This window comes from Mixophyes fleayi, chromosome 1 (assembly GCF_038048845.1).
Source record: "Mixophyes fleayi isolate aMixFle1 chromosome 1, aMixFle1.hap1, whole genome shotgun sequence".
Classification (NCBI taxonomy): Eukaryota; Metazoa; Chordata; class Amphibia; order Anura; family Limnodynastidae; genus Mixophyes; species Mixophyes fleayi.
The window spans coordinates 325,846,185-325,859,686 of record NC_134402.1 but is presented as its reverse complement, the minus strand read 5'-3'; the positions used below and the strand labels follow the sequence as shown (position 1 = coordinate 325,859,686).

Here is a 13,502-nt window from a genome sequence, read left to right as displayed (position 1 = left end):
ACAGAAATATTTTTTTGAGACTGTCAAAATCTGTTTCATACTATAAGATTTATAGCTTCTTGGTTAGTTCAGACACATTGTCAGAGGTTAACTCAGCAAGGCCATGCACAGGTAAGGGAAACAACACATTCTAGCTTATTTCACAATAGAACATCGAGTAAGGGATCTTCTAGGAAGTCTCCTGATTGCAATATAACTGGAAACCATAGTAAAGGATTGGTCTGAACTGGTTACATAAAATACCTTTTCGGAAAGGACGTTGCTTGTGGGGTGGGGGAGATATAGTGTTTTCGTTTCAGATATCTACAGTACTGGGGTGTTCCTATTAGACTGCAGCAGATGGAGGCTAGATACACTGGTGCCATTTCCCAAATCAGACATATCTTGGAATCCCCCCTCTCCCATCAATACACAACTCATTTGCCAAGGGAGTGTCAATACCATTTTTAAGTTATGATCACTTAGGTGGTAATGTTGCTACTAATTTTTATGCAATTATTTTTTGCTTATGCTACCAGCCAAAGTAAAAAAAAAAAAAAAAAAGCAATAGCTTCCAGTATTATTTATTAATGTAAATCTTTAGGAAAAAAATGTGTTTTCTGCATACAGCAGACTAAGCTAATTTCTAGAGAAGCAATAGTCAAAACTTGAAATATATTGTTTTAAAAACAGCAGGCATATTCATATTTTACATGAAACAAATTTTCAATTTAGGTTTGCAGTAGATTATGTACATTTAATTTTATATTTCTCCACAATCTCCAAATTTAGATCAAAGTAAACTAAAAACTTAATGCTGCAATACTAACTTATTGATAAATGTTACTAATCTCCTCCTTTTTCCTCTCTGCAGAAGCCTGGGGGCTGCGTGGTGAGCACTACCACCTATCAGAAGCCGCAATCATGAACAATGTGACTTCTGATTGGTTCTCCTTCTCACGCCTTCCCACCCCCCACAACCATTTTAAAGTGGCAACTTTAAATGTTTTCCTGGTTTTATATTAGATATAGAGGAATTCTGGGGAAACCAGCTGCAAGTATCGGCCCTCGGGGCAGAGAATTAGATTAGTCATGTGGTAATGCAACTTCAGTGTATTTTGAGCCGAGGTATATTTATTTATATGCAAATAATCTGATTATTTCCCAGCTTTAAAATAAAAAAAGTTTTTTAAAAGGTGTGACAGGTTATAATAAACAAGCGGAATGGAGAAGGGACCACGTGTGCCCATCACTGCATAATTCATTGTAAAAGGCCTGTTGGACATGTCTTAGTTATACTGAGCTGTAGGAGTCCTGTAAATGGATTGAGGATGACTGCTATACAAAAGAAGCTAGGACACACACACATATACATAGGAAGTCTGCTAGCTACAAAGTTGTATAATCTTATAAAAAAAAACTTGATATAAACCAACAGTACTGCACTAATAGATCTCACACTGGCTGACACTACTGAATGTTAGATTATCGCCCGCAGGTTTTATTGATGAGAAAGCCAGATGAAACATCAGGAATGTACCAAAACCCTTGTATAGATCACAGTCACAATACTGCATTGTGGGCATTCAGGTTCAGCGGTCTACTATTTCTATAATTCGATGCTTTAATAATATTAAACTATTGAAAGGAAAGAAATGATCTGGCACCAGGGAATGGGACTATCCTCATAAATCTGTATCAAAACATATATTCCCATTACTATAGAAGGGGGGCTCTTCCAACAAATTGAAACTACAAATACCTAAAGTACAGAGTTGTAAAATAAGACAAAGAGAACTCCAGTTCACTAATACATCATTGAATAAAATTTAACTGTTATTATTTCATTTAAAATGTTAAATAATTCTACCAGGTAAGAGAAATATTAAAAATGAATAAACGATTACAACATATAAGGTAAAGATTCACACCACATACACAACTCAAACAAACAAATTGTGTATTAAAAAGATGAACCCTTCAGCAAGCCTTATTATTTATTGGGAGAAAAAAAGATGGTGGGACAGGTGTATAATTTTTCACACTTTATTACCAAAGATCCATTCATGTACACCATACATTGAAGTCCCATTAACTCCCTTTATTTGTGGGTGATATAGTTGAATGAACAATCTATTGGGATATCAATATAGGATCACTGTCCAGCGAATAGAGCAGAAGATCAACATATGTCTAATTTTATTCAGATCCCCTGTCCCCATTAATTACAATACAGTACTCATTCTATACTTGTAGAGATACACCCCCCTCCCTCTCCCTCTATATATATTTATATCTCCATTTAGGTTCCTTTATGTGTGATTACCCAGTTTAGAAGGAGGGATATTCATTCAAAGATATATCTGTGGCTGTAGATTGTACCTAAATCGGAGGACTTTTCCCCAAAACACTTGCTACCCAAAGGATATCCCAAAGACGCCTCAGACATCTCTTCTATTAAAAATCCTAAGACTACCTTCTCTGCTGCAATTAGGAGCATGTATATTGATTGTAGGTGCACTGAGGTATTGTTACTTTCCCATCTCAGACCAAAATCATACTGGGTCAATGAGTCAGGAGTGACTCAGTGTTTCCTCAAAACCTATTTCTGTATTGAACAGCGATGTTCAAGAGGCTGCAGTAAACTGAATTGAATATGGACCCAGTACAAAGATAGAAACACTCCAATAGATCTCTTGCCAGCAATATGTACCTTGTTATATAGTCACAGTGCAGTCTGTTCTCTAATCACGTCAGTGAGTTCTTACAATAAAAACAATGATATTTATAAAACACAATGTAGTCTTTGTAATTAATTACTGCTGCAGAACTAAAGTATATAAGTTTAATATTAAACTGTGTTACCATGGGCAGCATGGTGGCTTAGTGGTTAGCACTTCTGCCTCACAGCGCTGGGGTCATGAGTTTGATTCCCACCCTTGACCTTATCTGTGTGGAGTTTGTATATTTTCCCTGTGCTTGCGTGGGTTTCCTCCGGGTGCTCCGGTTTCCTCCCACACTCTAAAAAAAACATACTGGTAGGTTAATTGACTGCTATTAAATGGATCTTAGTCTCTCTCAGTCTTTGTGTATGTTAGGGAACTTAGACTGTAAGCTCCCATGGGGTAGGGACTGATGCGAGTGAGTTCTCTGTACAGCGCTGCGGAATTAGTGGCGTTATATAAATAAATTATGATGATGATTTTACTGTCTATTAAAAGATTTAGTGAACGACAAGACACACTTTAACACGCGTGCACCATTTTATATTATTTTGGTGGCCTTTTTCCATTAACCCACTTGTTCAACAAGACATAACTGTATGTTCTGTTGTGTAGTGCTGTTACATCCTGTGTGTGAAGTGAAGCAGACAGTCACTTATTATTAGAGATGGTCACTGACCCCCGTGTTTTGGTTTTGTATTCGGTTTTGGATCTGGATTACCTTCGTGTTTTGGTTTTGCAAAACCGCCCTTGCGTGTTTTGGTTTTGGTTTTGTTTTGCTATTTTTGAAAAAAAATAAAATTTTTGGGGTCTAAAATAACCTAATTTAGTGCTCCACCAGTTTCTTAGATAAGTGAGGTAATTCTAAAGCTAATAAATTATGATAAAACAGTTGAATCCCTGGTAGGCCGTCCTTAATGCGAACACTTGTCTGCAAATTATACAGTCAAACCTGGTTGTCTACCTCCTCCATCTTTGATTATTGGCAATGTAGCCATCATCTTTGGGTGTATATTAGGCCCTACACTTGTAGTTGAATATTAAAAAAGCAGCCTGCACAGACTGTGGAGCTAGAAAGTAGAATTAAATGGACCACGATACTTTGGTGGCTATCTAAGCCCCCCCGCCCTCCACTTGTAGTTGAATATAAAAAAAGCAGCCTGCATAGATTGTAGAACTAGAAATTTGAATATACAAAGAAATGGACAAAGGCAGTTTGGTATCTGTCTGCATCAGATCCCCTCTCCACTAGGAATAAAATAGAAAACTATTCAGCCGTTGTATAATCTAGAATATAAATAGAAATTGAGAAAGGCAATTTGGTATCTGTCTGCATCATAATCAACATCCTCATTAGCGCCCTCGTCACCTCCATAAATCTGCCCCTCATCCTCTTCTATTTCCAAAGTGGCATCCTCACTTGGTGTATCAGCGGCTACACTCATGCTGTTCAGGTACACATCAGCAGAACTGCTGAAAGAGCCCTTCTTTATGGGTACACTAACAGAATGCTCACAATTAGACATACCACTGTTGGATGGACTCTCCACAGGGATCGGTGTCATTTCTGATTCAGAGCAAACATTATTCTCCAATGCCTTACTGTTATCTTGCAGCTCGGTTTTGATGCGTAACAGTAGTTGTGCACCACTTGTAGGGTCGGTAACATTTTTGGATCTGCCATTAATAGCCAAAGGTGAAGGCCTCATTCTCTCTTTGCCACTGCGTGTGTAGAATGGCATGTTGGCAATTTTTTTTTTTATCGCCACTTAACTTTTGCTCAGTAACACTTTTTTTTCGCTTCAACACAGTAAATTTTTTGGGGGTTTTTATTTTTTGCACTGATTTGGAAACACTCTGTTGTTTGACATCGCCTTGGCCAGATGACGTATTGGGAACACCAACATCAGGACTGGTGACAGAACCTGGTTGCTCATTCTGATCATATGTGGACTGCTTTGAATCCATTCTGAGCGCAAAGCACTGGGGAGTGCTAAAAATTATTTGGTAGATACTGCTGACAGATATGACTTTTGACAGCCAGAAATATTTATGCACAATTAGGGAGGACACCCCAAAAGCACTGAGGAGTGCTAAAAATTAATTGGTAGATACTGCTGACAGATATGACTTTTGACAGCCAGAAATATTTATGCACAATTAGGGAGGACACCCCAAAAGCACTGGGGAGTGCCAAATATTACAAAAATAAAATAAACCTCTATCCTCCTCTCTTCTCTAGCGATTTTTGTTACAGCAATTGGAATAAGAATATTGTATTCTCTGTCCCTGCTCTAATCAGCCTGTGACTACACCCTGCTCTCTCCCTCTGTCAAATGGCGATGGATTGCTGTGGAGGCGTGTATTTATAATCTTGAAGTTTCGCGAGAACCGAGCCACGAGATCCGACGACGTCACGATGACGTTCGGCCTCGATTTGGATTCGGAACGGGCGGGAGAGTACCGAGCTGCTCAGCTTGGTACTCGGATACCCAAAGTTCGGTTCTCGTGGAACCGGACCCGCCCATCTCTACTTATTAATATTATTCCCTCTGATCAATGTGTAACAGCCAGGAACCTTAACCAGTCATGACTGTTAGATCATTTTCCACATGATATCTCTTTCGATTGTGTGTGTGTCTTGCAGTTGGTCAAGTATTATTATTAACATTTAAGTATATAGCGCCAGGATACTCTGCAACACTTTACAACTGGGAAAACACATATTAACCTATTAAATAGTAGTATCTAGAATGCCTTTTGCACAGTATTGCTTTATGTTTTGTACAGGTAATTTAAAAAAGGTATTTTTGAACAAGTGAATGTTATGGAAACCTGCATTCTATTGCTGGTTGTTTTATATTTAACTATTTTAAACTATTATTCTCCCATAAAGTGGAACTAAACCTGAATTATGTTTTAAGTTAATCGAGGATGGTGAACTGTACTTTTTTTTCCTTTCTTTGTATATAAGAACAGCTCAGGTTAAATTAGAAAATGATTCATATATTGTTCACTGCATGAAGTCATATTTCTATGAAAGTCTGTCTCATATGCTTAGTCAGATGTTCAACCCCTTCACTGTCAGAGGTCCATGCCAAAACTGCACTGAAAGGGTTGATCAATAAACTGTCCAGTTAGAATTAATGTATGTTGCATTTTTTAAATAAAAACAAAAAAAAAACTTCCTTTACCTTTTTACACATCACTTAAATATAAAAAAATCAAGTGTAGGCCATGTGCACATGGTTATTTTTATTTCCATCTCTGGTCTGATGCAGTTATTGAGTACAGAGGAGAGATGTATATCCGTAGAGAGATCACTTATGTGTATGGAGAGATGAATGGACAGTGCACACGGACACTCTGCAGAGGCAGATGATGGAACAGGGGCAGAGGAATAACAGAAATGTATGAGTTTCCCTGACTATGCTCTGACATCATTTCTGTTCTCCAGAGGAAAACAGAGGGAACTAAAAACGGTGGTGTGCACATGGCCATAGCAGCATTTCCATTATTATACATTTTTTACTTTACGCTCAGCAAATATAGCACTGCACCAATCTCAAAGAGATCCCCAGTCAGCAAAGACACAGAGAATGCCAAACTGGTTTAAGTCAGTATAAAGTGCATGGAAGTATGGAAGTGAAGGATGAGTATGAGCTTCCAAATTTAACAAGTTATCAGATTGTCCACTGTGGTTGTGCGCATAGAACAACGTCATTATGGAGGCAGGATTTTCTTACAAAATTTGGTGGTTATCTACATAGATCACAATCGGATATTACAGGCGATGAATCCACATCCACTGCAGCTATAATATTTTATACTTGCCTACTTTTGGCAAGGTGTATCCGGGAGAGGGGCGTGTCCAGAGGGCAGGGAGGAGGCGGGGCGCAGCCAATCACGCCATTTTGGCCCTGCGACAAATATGCCGCAGGGGGCGGCCTAAAATGATGCGATTGGCATCATTTTAGCCCCACAATTGCGGGATGCGAGAGACTTGCAGAGCTCTCCTGGGAGTCCGTGAGACCGATCCGAATTTCAGGAGTCTCCTGGACATTCTGGGAGAGTTGGCAAGTATGTAATATTTATGTGATGTGCTGAAAGGTTGGGAATCAGTAAACCTATTTCATTTGAATTGCAAGTGCGGATACGTTATGATTTTTAATACATATTTTTACTTTGGAGGCTTTATGTTTTCCTTAGAAAGATTACGGCTGTATTGTGTGTCGCTTGGAACGTTTAATCATCAGTAGCCCACCAAGCTCAACCAACATTGTACATTACCAAACTAAATGTTTTATAGTAGTATTATCATCAACATTTATTTATATAGCGCCGGAAAATTCCGTTGCGCTTTACAATTGGGAACAAACATTAATAAAAAATACTGGGTAATACATACAGACAGAGAGGTAAGAGGGCCCTGCTCGCAAGCTTACAATATATGGGAGTATGCGGTGTTCATAAAGACAAAACTTTACATAATGAGCAAGGAGGGTCAGTGACATTTGTGTTATGTGGAACTACTGGCAACCAGCAGTTAAGAAAGCAGTGATCTGAAATACAAGGACACCAGAAACTTCGCTCTCTCAAATACTTTGATGTCCATTGAGTCAATGCACCAAACATAATGACATGAGCCAACCTATTTTAGAAGGAAATGACTCACCTGTCCTCAGTATGCTGCTTATCCTGGCTCCATGTGCCATACTGTCTGTCAGGTTCTTGCACAATTGAGTCTGTGTCTTTGTTGGATGTAGAGGATCTTGAGAAACACTGCTTTACATGGTCCTGAGAACACATAGAAATCACAGGTCAGTATCATGTTAGAGACATCAATCCACTGTGTAGGTTACATTTTTCTTAATCTAAACATATATCATGTTGTTGCAATTTCTAGTGCAACTTTATGTGCTTTTACACACAATAACGGGAAGCAGTGTGGCACATTGGTCATCAGTGCTGCCCTCACAAAATGTGTGCGTGTGGTCGAGTATTTAGACTGAGCGCCAATGGGACAGGAATTAATGTGAACGAATAAAAAAATATTCACTGCAAAAACTCAGTGTAATATGGTTGGGCACAAATAAACAGTAATAATTAATAACAACCATAACTAGAAAAAAATACAGAACACATACACACACATTTTACACATACTAATATATATATATCTTTTTATTTGTTTTTTTGTGGTCGAACAGCGGACAACATGAGAACCACACTGGCATCACCGCACCCACATAACAAAGGTCCAGATTAAAATATCTCAGCACTCAATATAGGCAGTTAAATGCAGGTCACATATTACATTGGGGTGTGGACAGTTGGGAGGTATGATCAAACTATGGACTTTGATAACAGCAGAAACAATAATACAGGCACGTGAGCCCCAGTAAGCTGTCAGTGGCATCACTTCTAATAGAAACCTATTTAAAAATGTCTAACTTATACTTTTCTATGTAACCGTTTATAAATCAAGACTGATAAAGAGCACAGTTATCTTCAGATTAATTTTAAAAGGTTGAGACTATAATCAGTACCTCCCGCCTTATGTCTTGTGATTTAATATTCCAGTGCAGTGAATGAGCAGCTTACATGCCAAAATACCCTTCTATTCAACACCTCCATTTCCTTTACTAGGAAACATTTGTAAATGGTAAAATCCATCAAAGACAAAACTAGAAAGAACATTGAAAAAAGGAAAATAAAAATCAACACAATTATACCCAAGGTGCCCTAAACAATGCAGCCCAAGGCAGGTGCCTAGTTTGCCTATGTGCTAAATACAGATAGAATGTAAAAAGACTGGCACATTTTAGTGTGAAATAAAGGTCTTCAAAGTTTCTGCTCTGCAAAGATGATCGCATTTAAGGGGCAAGAAAAAACCCGTCCATTGGTTATTGGGATTTTTTGTAAAGTAAATTTGTACTGTACATCATCACAATCAGTCTACATCCTGACAACAGGTAACAGAAAACTTCCAGAAGCACAGTATGAATGTCACTGGTGCAACAACTCAAATGTTCAGCGCAATATAAAGTTGCAACATATAAAACCTAGTACAGTATGGAGCCTTACAGGTTATCCCCATACATTTTGTTGCATTTAAATATGGGATATACCTAGGCATTAGGTTAGTATAATGTTGCCACTGTAGCTCTACTGGGAGAGCAGATATTGGGGTCTTTGCAGACCCCAGAACTCAATTTCAGGCCTGGGAATACCCAATGATGACATCAAGAAAGACTACACAGATGCAGAAGCATGATTACGGCTGCATGAGCAGGGGCCTGATTCAGGATAACTAATCATACGGAGAAGGTTATATTTTTACAGAGATTGAATAATGAGGAGATTATTAGTGGTACAAGAATGGAGAACATATATAATAAAACAATACCATAAACAGGCATTAAATTATAAAATCTGCAAACTGGCAGAGGCAATGCTTGAAGAGCCTAGTGAGATAACTCTTCTACAGACATGAGATGCACACAGGGCACACCAACATTTTACACCATGTGGTAAATGTATCAAGCTGAGAGTTTTCCGGCAGGTTTGAAAAGTGGAGATGTTGCCTATAGCAACCAATCAGATTCTAGCCATCATTTTGTAGAATGTACTAAATAAATGATAGCTAGAATCTGATTGGTTTTTCATACCCGCCGGAAAACTCTCAGATTTTTACCCCCATGTCTTGCAGACCACATGGGTACAAACTAGAACTGCAGTTTACCCTTCACATCAGTCTCTGAACATATTATAGTTAAACCCATATTTGGTCTTCTTTTTTATATTGATTTTAGTAGCTACAAATTCCGAAAACTAGAATAAATGTTCATGTTTGCTAAATAAAAACGAAAAAAAAACCAAAACATCAAAACCATAGGTAATCTGTATAACTGAAGGCTGTAAGACATGTCGATAATCATTATAAAAGAGAAATGTGCTTAGTGAATGGCTAACAGTACAGAAATAATTGTGACTTGTCCACTTTTGTGCTATGAACATTCTGATGATCTGAATGCTGTAAACTGCTCTATTCCCGCTTGGTCATAAAAAGGTGCCCTGACCATTGTCAAACACTCCATACAAGTGACAGCTAGAATTGTTTTAGGTTACACTGCCTACTCTCCTGGAATGTCTGCAAGACTAGTGCAGTGAGCATGGGGCTTGATGAGGTTTAGTTGTGAACAGCGCCATTTTGATCCTGGCTCTGCGGCACAATGCTGCATTCACGTCATCGAAGACGGAGCCAAAATGCTGCAATTCACACCACCACACGCCCTGCGCTTGCCACTTGATCTACCCTATAAGATCTCCTGAAAGAGAGAGCAATAATATGTGATAAAATGGATTAGTTGCTATGGGTTACAGCACAATTGTGAAGAGAACACCAATAGGTCTTTAGTGTGGGTAATAATTAGTGCTTGTCAGAGGCACTAGTGAAAGGTAATCACTGAATGTGAAAGAACAATATTAACTTTTTACACCAACAAAATCCACTATGCAGTACAAGAACTATTTTATTTGCCACATTTTACTCTCCAAAAAAAACAAGTTTCCAACGCATCCAGTATCCTTTACATATAATTCCACAATCCCAGCTGTAATTGACATCACTTTATTCAGTTCTTTCTGCCACCTTTACCTATCCTTACACTTCACTGCCTTTCCTACTTGTCCTGCCAGGTATACCTTGTAGTATCATTGACCTGCTATCTCTGATGTGTAGGGATTGGATTTCACCTGCCATGCAGCGGGGAGGACATTGTAGTAGGTTTTAATACTTTCAGGGTGATAAACCCATACCAGTTTTACTGCGTGAATGAGAAAAAGCAATTTTGCAAATAAGCTTCAGCAGATCATCAGTGGAATTTAGGGTCTAGTCTGAGCTCTGTTACGTTCAACTCCTTGATCTGAATGTACACTGGGCATAAAATAGGGATCATGGATTCCTACTGAACCTAGTCAATAAAGACAGAGCTTAGAGTAGGTGTCTATTGGTGTCTGTGCTGCTCCATCTGCTCCCATGTATGGGCACTTCAGCATGTGAATTAATGATCCTTATTTTTAGCTCTGCACTCTGTGTACATGTTAATTGACATTAAACCCTTTCAGTTTATATGCCTCATGTAACGTCCTACCAGCTTAAGTCAGAAATCTTTTAAATGCACAGCCAGAGTATTTGCACATTACAAACAACTTCACTGATTAGCGTTCACATTTCATTATCCCATCACAACAACTCAATTGTACACTAAATGAGTACGTGACCCACATTGCTCATATGACCACACCACACTGTGAGCAAGCAACAATATGTAAAGAATATTCATCTTACTTCATGTTTTGCAATGGTCTGGAGACAGACAGTAGATACTGGTTGGCTGTTCAGTTCATATAGGAAAATAATAATACTATAAAAAGGTATAGTGTATTGCTTCCATTATATATACTGCCACTATTACAGTATAAAGGTGGTATCGTGCTTTGAAGTGTGGTTGGCTATCCCTGGGCTACACGCACAGAGAGCCAAAAGGGCCATAGATTACCGTTAATGTCAGCAATAAGATAAAACACATTTAACCAAATGACACTTCTCAGTATTCATTAAATCTGTATGACCGTAGAGGTGAATGTACAGTAACACACATTAAAGGGTACATTGCAATCATAAAACACACATAAAAACATGATTAATTTATAACTGCTTCTTGTATATCTACAAATTGTTAATGTATTAACACAGCATCGCTTTATTCTGTAGGATTGTAAAGTTAACATTAATTTGCATAGCACACAGATGATGTTGCAGTGCAGAGCCATAACTTAGAACTCTAGCGCCTGGGGCGAGAATGAGGGCTAGAGGGGCGGCATTTCTCTATTTTAACCAAATGAACCGAAAATATTCCTAAATTGCGCCCCCCTTCAGCGTTGCGCACTGGGCGGTCGCACAGCCCTAGTTACGGCCCTGTTGCAGTGCAAACCAAAAGTGTCACATTGGTGCTTCTAACAAAAAAAACTAAACTGTAAAGACTAGTGAAATATCTCCATGTTATATGCAAATGTCCGTTGCAGAAATGGACTCATGCTGGTTTCTGGGCAACTTCCACCTACTGAGAGAGGGGATATCAAGAGCGGTGGAAGATATGATCAGTGTGTAATAATTACTGACCCTCCTACAAGACTCAGTTCAACCAGTAAAAAATGCTATGTTCCCACATTTATCTTCCTAACTTGGGCTGAAATCATTCAGGTAACATTTGAGATGTTTTCTTTCTTCATAAATAAGAATAAATTCCGTATAGATTTCTACAAAAGTAGTGTAAAGTTTAGAAGCAAAAAGCAAAATATTCTGTACTAGGTAAGAAGTCGTTTTGGAACGTGGGTTATTTTGAGACCAGGATATTAGAAGATAGTATTCTAGAATACGATATTTCAGTATAAAGAGCAGTGGTAGCAACAGGCAGCCTACACAGCCTTCACCTGTGGCTCTCCAGCCAGATGTTCCAGGTCCCAATCTCTGCTTTGTTAAAGAGCAGCAATGGCAGCTGCCTTCCGCACCACATGACCTCCTGAGGGAGGTCACGCTTCATAACGGAGGTGGAGAAGGAGGCGAGAGTGCAGTGTGGTCTCCCGCCATCCTCGGTGTGACCATTGTTAAGGTTGGAGGGCTGCAAACAAACATTAGCACGCAGACTATTAATAACGAGACTATATCAGTCCTTTAAATCTCAATTTATTTATGGAAAAACAGTATATACTTCGCAGTAAACGCATTGTGCAGTATTTGTGCATTGTTACTTTTGTATTTTGTCCTTTTAGTTCAACAAATATAATGAGCCTTAAAAGAAAAATGTAAATAAAATATGTTAATGACAGTAATTATGTTTCTTTTGCCTGCTCAGTATCTTACAGAAAATTAAAAAGAATATCAAGTGTGAGTCACAGGTAACAATAAAGTGTTCTGTACATGGAGACAGACGTGGGCTGTACAATATGCAGAATCCTGCTGTGTCACTGGCAGAAAGGTACACTGAACTATAAGTGACGATTTGCCTCCCAGGTGGGTGTATAGTGAGTGAAATTATATGGTGCAGGCTAACAGCGCAATTTTTACTGTGGCTCCTTGCTGCCGTATTAAGTCATTAAAAACTTTCCATTGTGGGTAGGCTAATAATACTGTAGAGCGCATTATCTGTTATATTAACATATAAAATTTATTTAAATTAAAAGTTAAAATTATTTCTTTTACAGAATATTCAGATCTAGTGTAAATAAATGTTCACTAAAAACAATCATCCTCAATGTCATTCCGTTTAGACAACACTAATGCACTACAGCATAGATTGACATAAGATGTAACATAGGCGAATGGCTTGTTCAGTCAAGATAAAAATAATTTGCTCATAGACTCATAGACTAACAGGAAAGAGTGCCCTTACATAAATGCCCACTCGTAGAGATTTCCAATACTTTATATCAAGTACAGTATACTCTATAACATTTTACTTGATGGTTGTTCCTGGATTTCCCTCATAATTAGTTCTCAATCTTCAATTGTATCTACAGATGTAGTACTTGTAAAGTTGTCTTCTAATGCCAGGTGGTCTTCCATGCGCTGCTGTGTTATCTCATCGTATTTGTTTTACCCAAAGGGTAATACTGAAATTCCTTGCAACACATTTTCCCCATCTGGGGAATTTGCACTGTGCATGTCAGAATGTCAGATGAGTGAAAAGTACATAGGAACGTGCATTTTCTGCTTTGTGAATTTAACTGCTATGT

At 38.4% G+C, this 13,502-nt stretch overlaps 1 protein-coding gene across 1 annotated transcript in view; it reads right to left on the bottom strand.

Annotated features, from left to right (window-relative positions):
* KIAA1671 (KIAA1671 ortholog) overlaps positions 1 to 13,502 on the bottom strand; it is a 156,297-nt gene that overhangs the window by 23,313 nt on the left and 119,482 nt on the right. Inside the window, exon 6 of the mRNA XM_075214442.1 lies at positions 7,378 to 7,499. Coding sequence (XP_075070543.1) covers positions 7,378 to 7,499 — 122 coding nt within the window. The remainder of the gene's footprint in view (positions 1 to 7,377; positions 7,500 to 13,502) is intronic.